This window comes from Hydra viridissima, unplaced genomic scaffold (genome assembly GCF_058129835.1).
Source record: "Hydra viridissima isolate aposymbiotic clone 2 unplaced genomic scaffold, HvirCarnegie_v1 scaffold_1, whole genome shotgun sequence".
Lineage (NCBI taxonomy): Eukaryota > Metazoa > Cnidaria > Hydrozoa > Anthoathecata > Hydridae > Hydra > Hydra viridissima.
The window spans coordinates 36,033,474-36,053,838 of record NW_028324300.1 but is presented as its reverse complement, the minus strand read 5'-3'; the positions used below and the strand labels follow the sequence as shown (position 1 = coordinate 36,053,838).

The following is a 20,365-nucleotide window of genomic DNA, read 5'->3' as shown; positions in this document are numbered from 1 at the left end:
GAATGACATCAAAATATGTATACACATTCTAATAACTAATTCTTTATAATTTCTTTTTTCATTTAAACTTCTAACGCATTAAATAAAGGACTGATATTAGACTAAATATATAAAAATGTAAACTTTTTTCAAAAGATACCGTAAATGTGAAAACATAGTGAAAGTGCGATGAGTTAGAAAGGAGTTTATACATAACCTAAAATAGTGACTCCTTACCTATTCCAACAATAACTAATTTTATTTTATATTAATAAATGCAGTAAAGAAAAATAATATGACTCTTCTGAGTTTGATGATAAAAGTTATACCGAAGTGCTTAGAAAAAACTCTATTGACACCAGTTTCGCTGCTAACACTTGCAAGTCACCTTTAACTGCACCATCAAAAAGTGACAATAAAGCTGGATGGTTTAGAACTTACCAAGATAGATTCAGCTGCAGCAATCATCATTACTCACATTAAGAAAAAGTTTGAAAGAGACAGGGCAGTTGAAGGTATCAGTCAGTTAACGCAAAGTTTCATCAAAATCTTTATGGCGAGCGGCACGTGAGGTAAGCAATTAAAGTTCAAGTTTGCATTGTATTTTATGCCATACCTTAGAAGAATTGCATTTTAAGATTAATCAACGTCCTCAGTGAAGGTAATTATGTTTGAAAAAGGGAGTTATTTTAGTCAGATAGCAAAATGTCCATAGTTTTTATACAAGGTCGTCGTGGATTATTTTTTGAAAGTAAATCACGCAAGAGCAATCATTTACAGATACATTTCAGTGTGGCAAATCAAAACATCGTGTTGTTGGTTCTGGTTGAAAAGCTAAAATAATGATGAAAACCAATATTAACAAGTTGAAAAGCATGATTGATGGTCGTTCTGGCATTTCCACCCAAAAAAGTTTCTCAAAAGCTCAAGTGCAGCCAATCTCACTTTGTGTATACAATTCAGCATGACACAAATATTGTTTACCGAAAAAAACAGACCATTCCAGCCAGTACTCCTGAGCAAGTGTCCAAGTTACAAACATGTTGTGGCAGATTGTGTACAAAATTTTATGGGTGTGATTTCATAATTGATGATGAATCATACTTCACATTTTCTCAATCTGATAAGAACTCAAACGTTGGGTATTGGTCAAGCAATCCAAAAGCAGTTCCTTGTGGCGTGAAATACAAGTTCAAGGCAAAGTTTGAAAAGAAAATGCTGGTATGTTTAGCAATTTCACCTCGAGGCATCTCAACACCCTATTTTGTTCCTTCGGGCTTTGCTGTTTAACAAAATGTGTATTTGAAAGAGTGTTATTCATTATCAAAAGACTGATGCCTTTTATTAAAAAACATCATCCTAAGGGTAATTTTGTGTTTTGGCCTGACTTGGCTTCGGCCCATTATGCTAAATCAGTGACAAGCTACTTGATCTCAAAAAATCACTTTAGTACAAAAAACCGAGAATTCTCTTACAGTTCCTGAACTTTGTCCAGTTGAGAACTTTTGGTCAATTTTGAAGTGAATGGTCTATAAGAACAATTGGCATGCTACTTTAGTTGATGAATTAAAACAACGGATCAAGTATTGTTTGAAGAAAGTAGATGTAAATGCTGTACAGAATGTGTGGAGGGGTGTATCTTATAAGCATGGAATTCTCCTAACTATTTTTGTTTCGATACGTTACGAAACTCTTAAACGTTACAAGTCTCGTAACGTTTCCCGAAATGCTTCTCGAAATGCTTTTGAGTTACAAGAGTAAGGTTTTTAAACTTTCGGGAAATTTATTTCGATTGGGTCCCGGAAGTTTCGAGAGTACCAATTGATTTTCGGGAAAAATAAAAATCTATCTCGAAACCATTTTTTCCTGAAACATTTCGATACATATCGAGAAAATGAAAAAAATAATAATAATAAATGTTTAAATGGTCATAATTTGCTTTGAGGATGGTTTGATTTTGCAATGTGACGTAGTTTGAAGAAGTGATGAAGTTAAAGAAATAGTCAAATCGCAAAACGTCATAGATTGTTCGGGATCGAACTCACGACCTTCTGATAACGGGACTCATGCCTCAGACCGCTCGATCATTGTAAATAAACAGTGTAATAAAATTTAAAAAAATACATTATTTAAATTACACACAGTACATTTATTTTTTAAAAAATTAACAAAACACTGTTTCAATGGCCATCTTGGGTTAACATTGGCAATCAACATCCTATTTAGGCCAATATGTAACACTTTTTTAAACTGCGTCACTCAATTGAGATTCAGTCCATTCAGATTTTCAATTTTTCATTTTTCTCACAAACAATCGATGACGTTTCGCGATTTGGACTATTTTTTTGGAGGAGGCAGGAATCGATCTTACGAGCTTTTGGTTATGTCACGCCTCAGACAGCTCGATTGTCATAAAATTTTACAAATCATTTTGGAAACTCGAAATATCCCGAAATATCCCGAAACACAAATAATTCTGGAAATGAGACAATGAAAATTTAGGAAAAATCTGTTTTGGGAAACTCCAAACCATTCTCGTAATGATTCTCGTAACTACCGGGAATTTCCCGTAACGTAACCGAAATGTTACGAGAATTTAGATGATTTTTCAAAGTTGCTCTCGTAACTGATCGAAACCTCTCGTATCGTAACGTAGCAATTTTCTCGATTGATTTTTTCCCGAAACGTTTCGAGAATCCCTAGCTTAGTATCTTAAGCTTGATTTTACAAAACGAAACGGTGAAACAAGTCTATTACAACTTCAAAAATAAATTATTTGATTATAAATCTACGAGCTGTTTTTTATTTTATCAAAAATTAGTGATCCACTGCTAAAAGTAAAGGGTAAGGTTTTTATAAAACATTTTAATACTGAACATTTAAAATGATTTGCTAAACAGGGCTATAAAGGGAGCCAATTTACTACCCTCGTTCCAATGCACTTTGTTTAGGATGTATAAGGTAAGTATGGGTATTAAGGCCCACCTAACAGACTTTTGGTCATTTAGGCTTTAAAAATTAAGTTTAAAAAAATATTTTCGATTGCTGCTTAAGATTAATCATTCCTTGATGTAAAAATCTTATCTGCATATTGAGGAAATAATTATAACAAAAGTTATTCATGTTTTTGTAGCATACCTTAATTGGGCCTTATTACCCCCTTATGGGGGTAATAAGGCCCATGTAAAAAATACAAAAAATAAATAAAGAAAAACCAGAAAAAAGTTTGGAAACATTCTCTTAATGCATAGTTTATCTCACATTTATAAAATAATAAGTAATCTTGCATATTTATACACTTTAAAAGAATCAATTTTTTATACAACAGTGAATAACAACAGAAAATTAAAAAATTCAATAAAGAAATGTTACAAAGAAAAACATTATTCTTCGCAGAATGGACATACTAATTCTTCCTCATCTTCAGAATTATACCCCATGCACGCCTCGTGATACCATACTTTACATTTACAACATTGTCGCATACTTTCTACAGACTTTTGCTGGCATAACAAACAAAACAAATCATTCACATCCACACTTACAGACTTACTTTTCTTTGCACTTGGTTTTCCTTTGCCTTTATTCTTTTTATTAACAGCTTTAGAAGTGGAAGATTGAAAATAATCTTTTTTCAGATCTTTAGAAACATTTGCTTTTCCTTTGCCCTTATTCTTATTATTAATAGCTTTAGAAGTAGAAGATTGAAAATCTTCTTTCGTTAGGGCTTTAGCAACATAGTTAAAACTTTTTTCGCGACCGACCATAGCCATATTTTTCTTTTTAGCAGGACTCGGCATTAAATCATTGAAACTTGCATTACAATTAATTTCAGGTTGATCGACTGAAACTGTTGAGGGACTGGGTTGGGTGACTGAAGCTGGTGAAGGACCAGATTCAGTAAGGCACGTGTTAAAAGATGCACTATCAATTTCTGTCAAAGTACTTGGCAAAAAAGCAGTATCTGAAATGGCATTTGGGTTAAAAGGATAAATCCCAGTAGCCCTGAAACCACTTGTAATATTCCCAGTTGACATGCACTTGTTCTATGCTGGTGTAAAAAGTTTGCCAAATAGAGATTTGGTTATTCTTCTATCTGGATGTGTCCTCAAATATTTCATGACTTCTTCATCCCAATAGGACTCGAAAGCTTTAAAGACAGATTTGTCCATGGGCTGCAGTTCATGGGTAGTATTGCTTGGTAAGCCAAAGATGTGAATCCCAAAGCTTTCCGCCTTTTCAACTATTCGAATATCAATATGGGAAGCAGCACCATCAATAATTAACAGAGTCTCTCCACTTGTTTTATATTTATTGAAGTGGTCAAGCCATATAAGAAAGGATTCGATGGTCATCGACCCCTTCTCCGTCATTAATGTAGTTGAACCTGGAGGCAAATCATCACTGAATTCACTCTTCAGGCGAATACCTTTGAAAAGCACCATTGGAGGTATAGCACTTCCCATAGCATTGGCACAGCCAACCACAGTCACATTTTCTTTTATTTACGCTTAAAGTCAGTTTCAAGTTGTTTGTTTTAATTACTTTTCTTAATAATTTCTTTTGTAACGCTAAACTAAAGTTTAGCGCATTTCTTTTATTATTACCGCTGACCTCGTGTTTGGGGCTTATTACCCGCTTTGAACCTGTTACGTTTATCGATAATGCATTCTTTTGTTTCAACACTTGCATAAATATTACATGATGAGTAATGATAACGAATAAGTACTTAATGCAAATAAATGCAATTGAAAAAAATAGAAGCTTAATAAAATATTTTAAAATGTAAAAACACGTATCTTAAAAATTAGACTTAAGCAATTTTTGACGAAACTAACAAAGTAATCTTGCTTTGTCGAACGCGCGGTAAAGAAATGCTGATTTTTTTTTGCTGCCAGTGATAAAACCAGATAACTCTAATATTTTAATGTCGAAAAAAAGTTTCACAATTTATTTTTTCCCTAACTTTGGATTAGTGGGCCTTATTATCCGCCGGGCCTTAATACCCATACTTACCTTATACAAACGAAATCTTGATATAGTAAATATTTATTTGATGTTTTTATAGAAGTTTTATTAAAGGTGAAACTCGTATGTGCAAGTTAAGTTTTGAAATTACAAAGAACAAAGCTTGATTTGTAGCAAAATATTATTAACTAAATTTGAAAACGACATCTTGAAAGTTAGGATAAGAAGCAAGTATTATATAAGCAATGCTTGAATTTACCTCTGATATAGCACAACGTATATTGACTATTATGTTGATATCCCTAGGATGGGTTTTTTCGTGAAACAATATGGCATGGCACAAGTGAGGCAGTTTATATTTTTACTATTTTATTGTGTACTTCAAGCATATAAAGGTTCAAAAGATATGGAATTTAATTGATGACTTTAATAAACATCTGTTTCTTTTTTTTGGAAAAATTGGCTTAAAAGTTGGGCAGATGTCTTACATCAGTCAAATCCGCCGTACATAATTTCTCCCACGCAATTTAATTACACTCCTCCTTGATCCTCAAGGATCACAACCAAGAACAACCTTCAGAGTATCTTAGGGATATCCGTCGTTTTTGATTGCTCCTCCGCAGGGGCACTTCGGTTTTCCGGACCTCGTCGCCAGTCTCCAGATGATTCTTGTCCTCGCTTGCCGGCGTGGTCTCCATGTTTTCGCCACAACTTGCACTATTATTGCTAACATCTATTTCTACATCTGTCAAATTGTTTATACGAGTTTGCTGCATTCTGCTTCTCGGTCTGATTTACTTTACGAGGTGCAGCATTCCGTCGACATCGACCACTTCTTCCAATACATCATGAGTAATGGTACCTGGACGCCATTTCGTCATACATCGTACTTTGGGTGGCTTTAGCCATACACTCTTGCCAACTTGTGAGTTTCCAGGCACATTCATTGACAGCTCAATTTTTCCGTCCAATCCTTTGGTCCTTTCAGCAAAAGCGTGCAGTTTATTGATCGTACTAACTCCCTCTTTGCCAATTGAGACGTTGTACCAATAAATGGCCTCCGATATGGAAATATTTGATCGCTCTGCAACTCTCTTGACAGTTCGGTGGTTTCTTTCAATGATGTCATTCCCCGAAGGACAGTAAGCGGCTCTAAGCTTCAAACGCACCCCTCAACTTCATAGAAATTTTCTAGACTCCTCACTTCTGAATGCAGTGTCATTGTCCGTCAATATTTCTTTTGGTGCATCCCTTTCGCAAAATATGGACTCCAACTGCCGAATTACTGCGATGCTTCCCTGCGAGTGTGGCAAATGACGCCACAGTGCGAATCTTGAAGGCCAACAGTCAATCAAGCTCAGATAACTTTCCCCTCTGTAATGAGTTACATCCATGCCTAACCTTTTCCAATTTTCTTTGACTTTTAACTTCCCGTGCGACCACGCTACGGGTGCGTGGCCTATGGGTTGGCATGGTTCGCACTCCCGAATCACTTTTTGTGCATCTTCTTTTGTTGCAGTCTGGAACTTTTTCCAAACAAAGTGCAAAGTTCTACTGACTCCAAAATATCCATTCCGCTTGTGTTCTTCTAAAATTGATTCTCCATTTATCAACGCCATTCCCGCACAATTCTTAACATCTTAAAGTTTTAACATTCTCATCCACCGACCGGGTATTCTAGTTAATGAGTCGGCCAAAATGTCCTTCAACGATATCAAATTCACGTTGACATCCAAGATGTAGTCGTCAATCAACTCCCGGAACAAGCTCACTTTTCGCCGTATAAGCAGTTCAGCTGACGCTTTTGATATCAGTCTGGACTTTCCGGTTACAGCATCAGAAATCCAGTGAAAACTGTTACAGAGTCTGTGAACAACTAGAGTTTATTGAGCTTCCAAGCCAAAGCCATGCTAACACCGTGTAAACGACGTCAAGCTCTGCCATGTTTATGTGAACTTTAGATCTGTCTTTACGCAGCCATGTTGCATCTTTAACAGTGACTCCTCCAATTCGGACAAGAGCTCCTTATGCCAAAGAGCTAGTATCAACCCATACTTTGCCCTTATCACAGCGCACTTCCCATTCTACACGAGCAGGGTCATTTTCCCCCACCCTCTTTAATACTTCTTCCAGCATACACCTCACCCCCACGTCGTGGATCTCATCATCCCACCCATTTGTCAAAAAAACCACCTTCCTCTTAATAAGGCTGCAAGCAACACGCAACCAACCGCACACCAGTAAGTGAATCGCGAACTGCCCACAAATGGAGAAGACCGTCCTCCTCGACAAAGCCTGCAGAATTTCCTCCAGCCGATTGCCTCTCGACTACATTAGTGTGTCGCCAACCTTCTTCACGGGCAATCTGAGTATTCGAGTCCCACTATCATCGCTCCTTTCTCCATCCTTACTTTCCAAGCGATATTTGGAAAAAATTTTTATAACGTATTCCATGTCAACCACATTCTCATCAACAAAAATATCATCCACGTATGTAGATGTCTCTTTTTTCACTTTTTCATCTTGTTCAACGATGGCGTTCACTACTGATTTTATGATCATCGGTGCCACATTAAGTCCAAAACCAAGACGCGTCAGACAATACCGTTTGCTCTTAAACATCATCGTTTGATACGGCCATAGTGTCTCATCCGCTTTCAGCTGGAGATATTTTTTTTGCAGGTCGATAATTGCTGGATTGTTACCCATTTGTCTCCACTGCCTAAACTTTTCAGCACAGACGTCCGAATCTCTTGTAATGCCTTATTGAACCTATTGGTTTTTCTCCAGTCTAGCACCGGCCGCACTTTTTTTTTTTATTGCGTTGAACCACTGCCTTTAGTGGCAACAGTAGTAGAGAAATGAGAGTTCTGCGCCAATTCCATTTTTTGCAATAATTTAATCATTTGTACTATGAATTTCGTTTTTTTTATAAAATAAATGCTGTTTCTGCGTCAATAATATTTAAATACTTACCTAAAGAGGGACTCCAAAATCGAAAGTGACTTTGGGTATAATGATCAGTTTTTATGCTTCTTTGAGTGTCGCGTTAAACTTTATCAAAATTTCTTTGTTTTCTGCAATCAATCTTCTGCACTCTTTGATTATCCTTTGGGATTCCGCTTCTTTATTTTTTAATCTGTAATGACCGTGTGCCAAAGTGTGAGTTCCGTCTTCTAAGATGAATCTTTTATCGTCGTCTGCGCTGAGTGCGACTTTGTTAATTTCTTCTGTGTAAATGTCATGCAAATGGGAACGGATGACGTTCATTTTTCTGAGTTGTTGATTTTTAGTTTCGAGAAAGTTTTTGTAATCTTCGTGCGTGATGTATTTTTGGACAAAGTTTCTTTTAACTCCTTTGCATCTTTTGTGTTCTTTTTCATGAAGTTTGTAAGAGTATAATTTCGACCGTAGACCGACAAATTCTTCAATCTGTTTACCAGCGGTTTCGTCTTTAAACATGCCAATGACTTTTTTGTTTGCACCAACTTTGAATCCAACGCTTTGAATGGCAGGATGATTTTTATCGAATTCGCTCGAGTCAAATTTGTTTTCTACATCTTCTGAAATGTCATTATAAAAATCATCCGTCTTGATTTCGTAAATTAACGAGTCTGTGTCTGTCATCAATAACTTTGCGCGATCTGAATACATTTTTTTGATGTAGTCGTAGTGGAATTCAAACATTAAAGTTTTGCTCAAATCCAAGATGAACATTCCAAAATAAATGGGATTTTTGTAAACCAACTTTGTTCTCTTCATGTGCACGGCAATCAAGTTTTCATCAAATATCATGCGACTTTCAAAATTCGGTTTTTTAGAAAACTTTGTGGCTTCTTCACTTTTCGTTACAAACCTTACGTCCACACGATTTTCAATGTTTTCCATTGTTTTTCCAAACACTGAATTGTTCATGAGTTTGAAGAAGTCTTTTTCAAAGTCGGTGGTGGCTTTTGTTATTAAATTGGTGTTGAGATCGATGTATTTTTTCAACCAATCGCTTTCCTCAAATTTGATGCCTAGATACACCTTTGTAATTTCCAATCCCAACCGCTTGTATAATTTTAGATTTTCGCAATGAAGGACATATTTCTTTTTGTTTTAAATTGGAAACGAGTTTGTCCTCTTGATGGTCATACTTTCAGGCGCCAAAGGGTAATCGTTGTGCTCGTCGTGCAAAATTTCAGGATAATCCAAATCGACTTCTAAAATGCACGGCATCGATTCCCATATTTCCAGATCGCTTTTACTCATCCATTCAAACCCGTGCGTTGGAAGCGGTTTGCTCATGGCCCATCCGTACAAATTATTAGCGTCCAAGTACTGGATGAAAGACGATTCTTTTTTCGGATCAAACGAATCTTCCATGTATTTACTATTCGAAGTTCCCAACCGGTTTGAAATCATGCTTATTCCTCCGCGAATTCCTTTTTTGATCATCAGTACCATGTCAAAATCGCTCAACAATTCCAAATTTATTTTTGTCATTTTGAGCGCGGCGTTCCATGCTAATCCTGGGGAAATGTAATAATGAGCAGGATCGAGCTTTTAATTTTCATTGCACACGTCCCTGAAATTTTCAAAGACATCCGCCAGAATCAACACGTCAGAAACATTGTACAAATCATGGTAGTCTCTGAACGTTTTGCAATTAAACTCTTTCCAGACCTCTTTGGCGTGCAAATAATCATTGTTGCTTATTCCTTCGTCATTAAGCTTAGAAAAGAACGACTCTGTGGGGGGGGGGGGGGCAATTTTCGTTTCAGAAAAATTTTCAATCGAGTCCACCCATGGCCTACTGTAATTACACGGCCTGATTTGTTGCATTTTCCGGAAAAAATTAAGAGGCCAGTTTTTTTACGGCTTATTTTAAATTTTAAACTATGAATGAAAGGTTTTATTAACAACAACAACAATAACAATATATTTACCAGTGAATATTATACAAAGGTGTTGAATAAAATATTGAATTATAATATTTTAACAATTACTATATAAATATTTGTTTGCATGCATCGGTTTATGCTTTTATAGTCATTTAATATGTAATGTATTCTGAACTGATTAATATGTGAATGTATTCTGACTAATTGCCTGTTTCATTATATTCCATTAGAGAGTGGAATAATGAAATAGACACACAGACAGTCTATTATTATTACTGTATATAGTCGAACTGCTTTTTTATGCGATGTTGTTTAAGTGGAGATAATTCCAATAATAAATGTAAGTGAACTTTATATTTAAAAATAACTGTTACACTTTTTTGATTCGTTTTAGTAATAAAATGGTTAATAAATGTGTTGTTACAAACTGTAAAACTGGTTACTCTAATGGTCCAAAAAAGTCAACATTTCATTTTCCTGAAGAATCTGATTTGCGAAAACGATGGATATACTTTGTTAATAGAAAAGATTGGGTTCCATCAAAATATTCAGCTATTTGTGTTAATCATTTTGATGACAAATTTATTAATTATGGAAAAAGATGCACCTTAAAATGGAATCTTCTTCCAGTTCCAACTATTCAAACTGATGAAATAAGTGGATCATCAACTCTAAGGGTTCCAAAGTTGCCCCGAGAAAAACCAACTTTGAGATATTTAGGAAAAGATGAGTTTGAAGATTTTCAAAGTGTTGATAAAATAATTAATCTTGATTCTTTGACAGAACAACATTCTCCACCAGGCTTTACATTTAAAAAAATGCATGATAGTGTTGTTTATTATAAACTATGTTTTGATGAAAAATCAGGCATACCAATTGTTTTTGAGTCAATAACTGTAAATAAAGATCTTTATGTTTCATTGTCATATAAAGGCTATCATATTTCTTTACCTGAATGGTTTCGTAGTGGTCATACTTGCAAATTAACAAACTGTAGTATGTTAGAAAATTTTCCTGTCTATATTAGAAATAAAGCCAATGATATGAATTCAATTTTGACAGAGTTAAATGAAATTAGATACTATTTTCCTCAAGGCAGACCTCCATATTCTGCATCCATTATACGCTATGCACTAATTTTACGTCACACTTCAGCACAGTCTTATAAGTTATTGTTAGAACAACTACCTTTACCATCTTTTAGTTTACTTAGAAAAATCCAAAGTGGTGATATAAATGCGTATAAAGCTATAACAGTTTTGTTACAAAAAGATTGTGTATCAAGTGATTGTGTGCTTCTTGTGGATGAAATGTATCTGCAGAAAGCAGCCCAATATCAAAGTGGAAAATATATTGGTGAAGATTCAGAAAGTAATCTTTACAAAGGTGTTGTTGTTTTTATGATTGTAGGGCTTCAAAAAGCTATTCCTTATGTTGTGAGATCATCACCTGAAGTTTGCACAACAGGACCATGGTTGAAAAAAGAAATTGATGAGTGCATTACCTCATTGCACCAATCAGGTTTTAAAGTAAGAGCTATTGTTACAGATAATCATTCTACCAACGTTAATGCATTTTCAGAGTTACATAAATCTTATACTGGAGATGGAAAACTATTTATTTATCATCCAGCTTATAATGGAGTTTTAAAAACATATCTATTATATGATATAATCCATTTAATAAAAAATGTTAGGAATAACTTGTTGAATGGAAAAAAATTTGTTTTTCCTTCTTTTTCGTTTGATTTCTTCAGAGACAAAGTTGAAGTTCCAGCTGGTTTTATTACTTGGGATTTATTTCATAAAGTTTATGAAAAAGACCAATTATTAAATGGAAACTTGAAAAAAGCGAGGAAAATCAATTATCAGGTCACTCATCCTGGAAACAATAAACAAGATGTTAACCTTGCATTAGCGATTCTTGATGAAACAACTACAGCTGCGATACTAAGTTATTTTCCTGAAAGAAATGATGCAGCACAATTTTTGTCATTGTTTCATAAGTTATTTATCACACTTAATTCAAAGCAGATGTTTAATACATCCAATCAGCTCGGCAATGCTGCTGTAAAAGGAGATAAAAAACCCACATTTTATAGAGAAATTGCAAATTGGATTGAAATTTGGTCAACATGTGAATATTTTAATTTAACCAAACAAACTTCTCATGCTCTTATCACAACATTACGTGCAACTGCATCTCTTATTGATGATTTGCTTGAAGAAAGCTACACATTTGTTCTTACTTCCAGGTTACAAAGTGATCCTTTGGAGCTACGCTTTAGTAAGTATAGACAAATGAGCGGTGGTCGATTTCTTGTAAGTCTTTTAGAAGTTTGCAACAGTGAAAAAATTTTGGCAGTAAGAAGTCTTCTAAAGGAAGATATTAATTTCTGGGATGAAAATATTTATCAAACATTTGAATACTCTACTTTAGAAAACATTATGCAAGATATTGCATTGTTGTCTTCAGAGACATTTGAGTGTCAGCTTTCTGAAGATAGCACGGAAGTTGCTGTTACTATAGCAGGCTACATTGCTAAAAAATTGAAAAAAAGATTTAAAAGTCTATCTTGTGGTCAAAAAATGGTTTCTACAGACCAAGATGTTCTTAATAACGAATATCTGAAAATATTATCCAGAGGTGGACTTATATGTCCAAGTCAATCCTTGTCTGATTTTATTTGTCATCTTTTTAGTATTCTAGATATTATTTCTCCTATTCTAATCAAACATTGCAGTTATTCTTTATCAATTAAAAGTTTTGCAGAACAAATATTTAAGATTTATTATAGCAGTGTTGATTTTACATGCGAGAAACACACAGAATGGGGAATTAAATATGGATCTCGAATTGTCATTAATATTTTTTATAATAATTTACAAAAAGAAAATACAGGTTCTGTAAGAAAAGATCAAGTAAAAGAGTTTAAAAAAAGACAAAGAACTGATAGCTAGTGCTAATAAGATTTTTTCTCAAATCCTTAATACATATAAAATTACAAACCTTTGTTTTTATTTCCTCATAAGAGTTGTAAGTAGTCTTTGCAATATGTAAGTTTAATTTAGTAGCATTTTGATTCATAGCTATTTGAAAGCCTATTTCAGTATTTCATATGTTATCGGAATATACTGAAACAGGGAATTAGTTAGCGAAAAATATTGTATAGCATAATGTTATTACATGATGATAATCTTAAGTTTTCCCAGTCGTAAGGGTACACTCCTTTTTTTCTCAATAAATCAATCTGCTAACCTGAGTAATATTTGACAACGTTTTTGCATTGTTCTTTGGTCAGATTTTTGGACAGAGCGTCTAAACTGGAACCCATAAATCTGTAACTGTCAATAAATCTTATTTCTCGTTTCACTTCACGTGGTTTTCCATCTTTACCATTAAACTTTCCCACTTTGATTTCTTTCGAAAAGCTAATGTACTGTTCTTCATTTTTTAGGATGCAATTTAATTTTCCATCTGATAATTTCTTGATGAACAAGTGGCTGTCTTATCCAAATAGAATATGGAAAATGACAGGGAAGAATTTAGGGATTTGATATTTCATATTGCATTTGTCGAGAGCGGCACCTCAGTACTTTCAAGTCAAATGAAAATGATCTCGCACTTTGTATTCTTTTCCTAGACCTTCTTTACAAATGTGACACACGGTTGCAGCATCAAAATTATTTCTATCCTCATCAGTCATAACCATCTTTTTTCGAAATTTTGTCATTTCGTAAATTTCTATAATGTCTTTTTCTAACATCTCTACAAATTTACCAGCAACGTCGTCTGTTTCACTTGTTGCCGTGAAAGTGACAGTCTTTCCTTTATATACTGTATCGTCAAAGCATTTTATATAGTAACAGAAAGAACTTGGAGTGTGCTTTTGATACTGTTTTGTAAAAGACTGTTTTTCGTCTGGATCGCAAGTGTTGATGGGTTTGATAAAACTTTCAAAGTCAGCATTCACGACAAAAGGAACTCTCATCGACCTTTCTATATTGGTAAATTGCATGGTGTAATCTTTTTTAGGAAGTTCGATTCGAACAGAGCTGTGGTCTTTGCAATATTTAGAATGCTTAGAAAGCGCTTCTTCAGAGTTGTATCCCTGCAGACAATTTTTGCAATAATATTTTTTACCATGATGTTGAAGAGGACATGAGTCGACTGAAATTATTAATCAAACAATAGTGATTTGTTTCTTCGTTTGAAATAAGAAGCTATTCAATGTGGTGCTTTCGATCGCAATATTTGGATATTTTTAAAGGGTACGGTTTTTTATTTTCGAATCCATAAACGATGATGCTAATATCTGGATTGTTTTTCTCAAACTTTTTGATTTGATGAAGAGTGACTGGAAATTCAGTTCCTTTCCAATTTAACTCTTTTGATTTTTCAATGAGCTCTTTGTCAGTTCTATCGGAGTGATCTTCTTTCATATTCAGCGCCCTTATGACGCTCCATTTAAAGCATTCATTGTCTTTTGTGTTTTTCATATTAATGACTGCCTTTTTGCTCTTTAGAAAATCATCCCATTCAATCCATGATGAAGCGCTTAGTGGATTGTAATTAATCATGTTAATGTCTATTTTCAAAATGGCAGACACTCTCCAATTTGAATCTCCTTTGCTGTATTTAACCATGTTCTCTAATATTTCTTCTTTTGCTGTGTTATACAACTCTCTCAAATCTGTCGCTTCCAAAACAATTCCGTATTTGGATGGAAAAGGAACAGTTCGAGTTGTTTCTTCCCCAGTAGCGATACTCACACGCGACATTTCACATGTCAAAACAAAGTTTATTTTTTTATTTCTGTTTTCTCTAAGAATTTTAATCGCTGCTTCTTTCACTAAACCCAAGAAAGTGGAAGCGTCTTGATAATTTCCTACGGCTTGATAAGAAAATTGTTTGGTGATATATTTTAGCGCATGATCTGTCAATTGAAACTCAATCTGGGGTTTGTAAACAGTCGATCTCACGATTGATTTTAAATATTCAATCCCCACATCTTCCACTTTTTTCTTGATCGGTTCTGGAACCTACGGCTTCATCCATTCCGCAAGATCTTTAAATTTATTCAAAACAAAAGAAGAAACGTTTTTTGCAGCCGTCGTCAGGCTTGAAAGTAATCCGGTGTTTGGTGTCGGTGGAATGACCGGTTTTGGCATGATGACAGGCGATGCATCTGAAACTGGCTCGTCAAGTATGTAACGTGTTTAAATTGACCTTTGAAAGTGAGCTGGTTTTGGAGCAATGACTGGCTTTCTAGAATCAAGTCTCACATCAACAGGCTGTAGAGCTCTCACGAGGTCAGCCTTTCAAATTTCGTAATATTTTTTAATTTTTCGCTCTTTGGCGATTTCTCGCCATTCTTTCACAGTTTTGTTTTCCATTATTTATTACGTAATATCTTTTATTTAAGTCAAATTCAATTTTTTTAAAATTCTGCAGTTAAAAGAATTTTAAAAATCTTCTATTTTTCCGCGAATCCAAAGTCTAAGCAGCAGGACTACACCATCTGAACAACCATTTCATCTGTTCACTCAATTGTATTAATTTTTTCTCAATGTCTTCATTCTCGCTATTTATTTCCATCGCTGCCATCTCTTGCAATTCCCTCAATTTTTCTTTTTCTTTTTCAAAAATCAACATTTCATCTTCATCTTCATTTTTGTGTAACGAATAAACACTTCTCTTATCTTACTCAATTTCTCAAAGTATCTACCCAATTTCCCAATGCGTATCTCCAGTTCCATCACTTCTTCCTCATAGTCATCACCTTTATCCATATCCTCACAATCCTTAATGTGGTCTTGCAATTCTTTCATGTCTTCTTCCAATTCATTTTCAAGATCAATCAACATTTCAATGACGACGTCATTGCTACAACGCGTCAACGATTTTCTTATCTCCTCCAATTCCTCACAGTATATAAACAATTTATCAATGCATATCTCCAATTCTTTCATTCTTTTCTCATAGTTATTGTCTAATTCCATATGCTTTATTTCATACATGTAGTCGCCCAATTCATCTATATCTTCGTCCAATTCATTTTCAAGATTAACCAGATTTTTAATTATGTTCTCCATTTTTTTATATTGTAAGAAATTTATTTAACTCAAATTCAATTTTTTTAAAATTCACAAGCAGATTTAAAAAAAAATATTTTTTCACGATTTAAAGAATCTTTTTAAAAAACCATTATGATTATACGGATCCGCAAGCGGATTTAAAAATTTCAAATTTATATCCATTGTCCACTTTTCCATCTCGATTTTCAAAGTACTGCCAGCTGCGTCCAGTCTTTTTTCTTGATTCGTAAGTGGAACCGTACTCAATCACATCGCCAGTTTCAACATTGGTTAGTCTTACACCCAAAGGATTATTTCTAATCAACCCAAGATTATTTAAAATCTTTTTTTTCTCCACAAAATCGCAATCCAAATGAAGAACGAACTTGTCGATCGCTCTCATCTTTCCCATTTTACTCAAGTTGTTCTAATCTTTTGCAGTTTAATCTTTTTCTCCATGCGTGAAAATTCAGTCTCATCACCCCACACGAGTTTTTAAAGCTTGTCCCTTTCATTCTCGCTAAACATTTCTGGTATTTGAAAATCACCGTTTTCAGTGACGTAAACAGAATTGCGAATAAAACCACCTTCTCCAAACGCAAGAAGCTCGAGATGCTTTTTCATATTCATATCAGTTTCTATCATGCTGCACTCCAGAAAAAAAAGGGAAAAAAATTTTTCCTTTTTTTTTCTTATTGTCAATTTTTTAATTCGCTTTTCTCGGTCTTCCTACAGGTCAATCTTCCTTCACGTCTTCCATCCATTCTCTTTCGTCAATCATATTTTTTTCAATCGCAAGCATCATTAATGCCATTTTATTGTTAGAAGTTTTGGAAATTCGGTTTTCTTTAAGCAATTTTTTCAAATCCTTTTTTGTATATCTCACTTTTTCTATTTCATATTGTTTGACTGTTGCAGACTGTGATCGAATCACTTTCTGAACATTGCCTATGTACTTCTCCAGCTGTAATTCTATGCCTCGAAGACTTATTGTAGGAACTGATGCTTTAATCCATATCTGAGAAAGTTTCTCTGCTAGTCTCCTACAAACAGACCGTAGTGGTTCAGTTTCATAATTGTTCTCAGACAAGTATGCTTTGCCTACTTGCTTGTGGGTTGGCAAGCAAAAATTGGGTAATTCACGACCTTCTCCAAAAAGTATATGACGATTCTTTGAAGCTTTAGATCTTGAAATCATTATTGTTTTACAATTTTATAACATATCAGAATTTCAGTTAATTTCTAAAATAACAAGATGAGACGGATAAATTCTGCAATCAGTTGATAAAAGCAGAAATTATTAAAAAATCATATAAAAATAGAATAATATAATAATAATAATATAAAGTTATAATAGCGTTGGAGTTAATCATATCATTAGGGTTAATTTAGTTAGGTAGGTATAGGTTTGGTTCAATTTTATAACCTTGGGGTTATATCTAGTATTAGGGTTAAATGCATGTTTCAGTTAATGCATGTACTAAAGTAAATATACTTAGCATATAAAACCTTAAAACTTAAAAATGCAAAGTATAATCAATTCTTTAGAAATATTTTTTTTGTAAATATTAAACAACACTATATCACGCCACTTTTCACAAATTCTAAAAAAAAATTAATTTTTATGATCCGGCCTAATGAACATGCTCAAAACGTTTGGAACGAATTTGGGTGTGAGACCTTTAGAGATTATCACGGTTTATACAACGTGTCTGACGTCTTGATTTTAGCTGATGTTTTGAAAATTTCAGAGACGTGTGTTTAAAAAATTTTGGATTGGATCCTGGAAATCGAGCCAAATTGTTGATGACTGACACCGACTTGCTCATTTACGAAATCGAAACGGAAGATTTTTATAAAGATATTGGTGATGATGTGGAGAGCAAATTTGACACGAGCGATTTTAATAAAAACCATCCAGCTGTTCAAAACATAGGTTTTAAAGTGGGCGTGAATAATAAGGTTATCGGTATGTTCAAGGATGAGACAGGAGGTAAGCAAATTGAAGAGTTTGTCGGGCTTAGACCTAAGCTTTATAGAAAAAAAAACACAAAAAATGCAAAGGTGTGAAGAAAAGCGTTGTTGATAAAAAGATTAATCATCAAGACTACAAAGACTGCTTAATAAATAGAGTAAAAATATATGCAAAAATGTATTAATAACATTATTCGATCTCGTGAGTACTTTCACACAGAGGAAATTAACAAAATCGCTCTTAGCGCTGAAGATGACAAAAGGATCATTTTGGAAGATAAAATCAGCACCTTAGCTCATGGACATTACTAAACAAAGTGACTTATGATTTATTTAAGCAAATAAAATGAATATCACTTCAATACACCATTAAATATTAAAGCAGTTTGACATTGAAGCTGCAAAATGAAACAAGGTAAAAACTGAAAAACTTTTCTTTTTTGCAAAAACTATTCCTCTCGTTCAAAGGTAGGAAGACATTCTACAAAGAAAAATTCCCTTTAGCGATATGAATAAATTTAAAGAAGAGAACGAAGACATTCAAAGACATTACTTTCAAATAGCAACAGAACGTGTTCGCACCTGTACACAGTGTTTCTTTAGAATTTGGGAAGTTGTCCCATAAAATCGCGTCCGGAATCTACCTGAAGCATGAGTGGCCACTTCAACGGTTAAATCCTTTAGCACAAATCATATGGACAAATTTCAAAATTCAACATCAACACCAGCACCTGCAATGTTCGGGAACAAATACACATAAGCAACAGCAACAACGACTACAACTGCAGCAGCAACCTTAAGTAAAGAAAGTTTAAATGCTTCTTTGAAAAAAAAGATAAAGATCTTTAATTTTGATCGATTCTGTGTTGAGTTTATAAGTTGGATGGTTAGAGAAACTGTTTGATCACGAAACTTTAAATTGCACAACTTTGAAACACAAGAGATCCCAAAAAGCATACTCTTCTAAAAGTTCTAAAAACTGTTTAGCGTTTCACAGTATCTCTAAAAGACTTGTCACCATTTTTGAGAATGAAAACATTTTTTCATTCTCAAAAATGGTGAAAAGTCTTTTAGAGATACTGTCGATACTTTCATCAAGTTTTTTCTTTCTAATGCTTTGTTAAAGATTGCTGGGAAAGTGTTCTGAAAATCACTTTCAGTTGTAGTATTTGAAAAAATATCAGTTTGAGGTTAACGCAATTAGTTTGACAAAGCAACAGATTTTGAAGTAAAAGCTTAGAGACCGAATCAAGTGAAAGATGATTATTTAATGGCTAGCTCAACTTCAAAAATACAACTAATCTGATGTCCTAACACTCTGGCAAAACACAAATGTAACAAATAAATGTTGCATTCATTAATGAATTTAATATTTGTTCGGATATTTTTTGTCAAAAATATTGCTTAAGAAAATTTTCGTCGCTTTTTTTTATACATATCCGTTTTTAAGGAGTAGGTTTTTTAAATAACCACTTTAATAAGCAGCGATTTGTTAAATTTAAAAGTATTTCGATCCTTTTTGCTTGGGGAGGTTGTAATATACTTACTTGAAGTCAGCCAGATTGGTATTCATCATAAGTGAGGTGTATCTTTACTTGGACAACTAACTTAGCAGCAAGAAACATCTAAACATGATAAACTTTCTTATTTTTAATAAAATGAATGGTTATTTTACAGTTTCATATTATTTGTTAAAATATTTCTGGGGATATGTTTTTAGAATAAATAATTGCATTTGTCATGTGGCATATTGTTTTAAAGAAAGAAAATCAAAAGTTCAGCCTAATTTTGCGCTACTCACTTGTGAGGCTTATTTAAAGTACTTTTAAATAACTAAAAAATGTTATTTTTAATAAAAAGTACTTTCGTTATGTATAACTGTCTGTAATTATTTACAATCGATTTAAATCAATTTTCATTAACTTGAAATTTTGTTAAATTCAAGTTAATGAAAATTGATATAAATCGATTGTAAATAATTAGAGTCAGTTTTACATAACGAAAATCAATAAGTTATACTTTCACTACCTTGCATTTAAAATAAAATAATTGCAATATTAGTTTTAAAAATATAGTTAAGTAACTTTTATTTAAAACTTTTTAAATTTCTCGTTCTAAGAGTATAAATGATCAGAGCGAAGATTTTCTTTTTGAACTGTAAGACTTAATGTCCTACAGAACCTAAATTATTTGAGCATGCTTTATATGGTTTTTGCATGTGTTTGTTCGTACAAGTTGTCTAGTCTCGTTCTGTCTTGAAATTAGTCAAGAGCACTTTCGAACAAGGTAGACGATATTGTTCCCATTTCGCAGTCGACTTACTACACTCGACATCCGTCAGATATTAGTGATCTCCACATTAGAACCAGGAGTCCTTTCGCACAAATCGTATAGCGGATGGTGTGGTTATAGTATTTATTACTTCAAAGGATTTTTAGGCATTGCAATTTTTTTCTTTTTTTTCCTATCTAAAGTTTTAAA

The 20,365-nt window shown here is 33.8% G+C and overlaps 2 protein-coding genes across 2 annotated transcripts; one reads left to right on the top strand and one right to left on the bottom strand.

Moving 5' to 3' along the window:
* Positions 1 to 4,025: 4,025 nt before the first annotated feature.
* On the bottom strand, positions 4,026 to 4,445 carry LOC149894742 (uncharacterized). The gene has a single exon (XM_090079537.1). It carries the CDS (start codon positions 4,443 to 4,445, stop codon positions 4,026 to 4,028), a length of 420 nt encoding a protein of 139 aa, XP_089935663.1.
* Positions 4,446 to 10,080: 5,635 nt separating this feature from the next.
* Positions 10,081 to 11,869, top strand: LOC149894741 (uncharacterized). The gene is made up of 2 exons (XM_090098869.1): positions 10,081 to 11,362; positions 11,592 to 11,869. The coding sequence occupies exons 1-2, from the start codon at positions 10,235 to 10,237 to the stop codon at positions 11,664 to 11,666; spliced, it is 1,203 nt and encodes a 400-aa protein (XP_089954995.1). The 5' UTR covers positions 10,081 to 10,234; the 3' UTR covers positions 11,667 to 11,869.
* Positions 11,870 to 20,365: the final 8,496 nt, after the last annotated feature.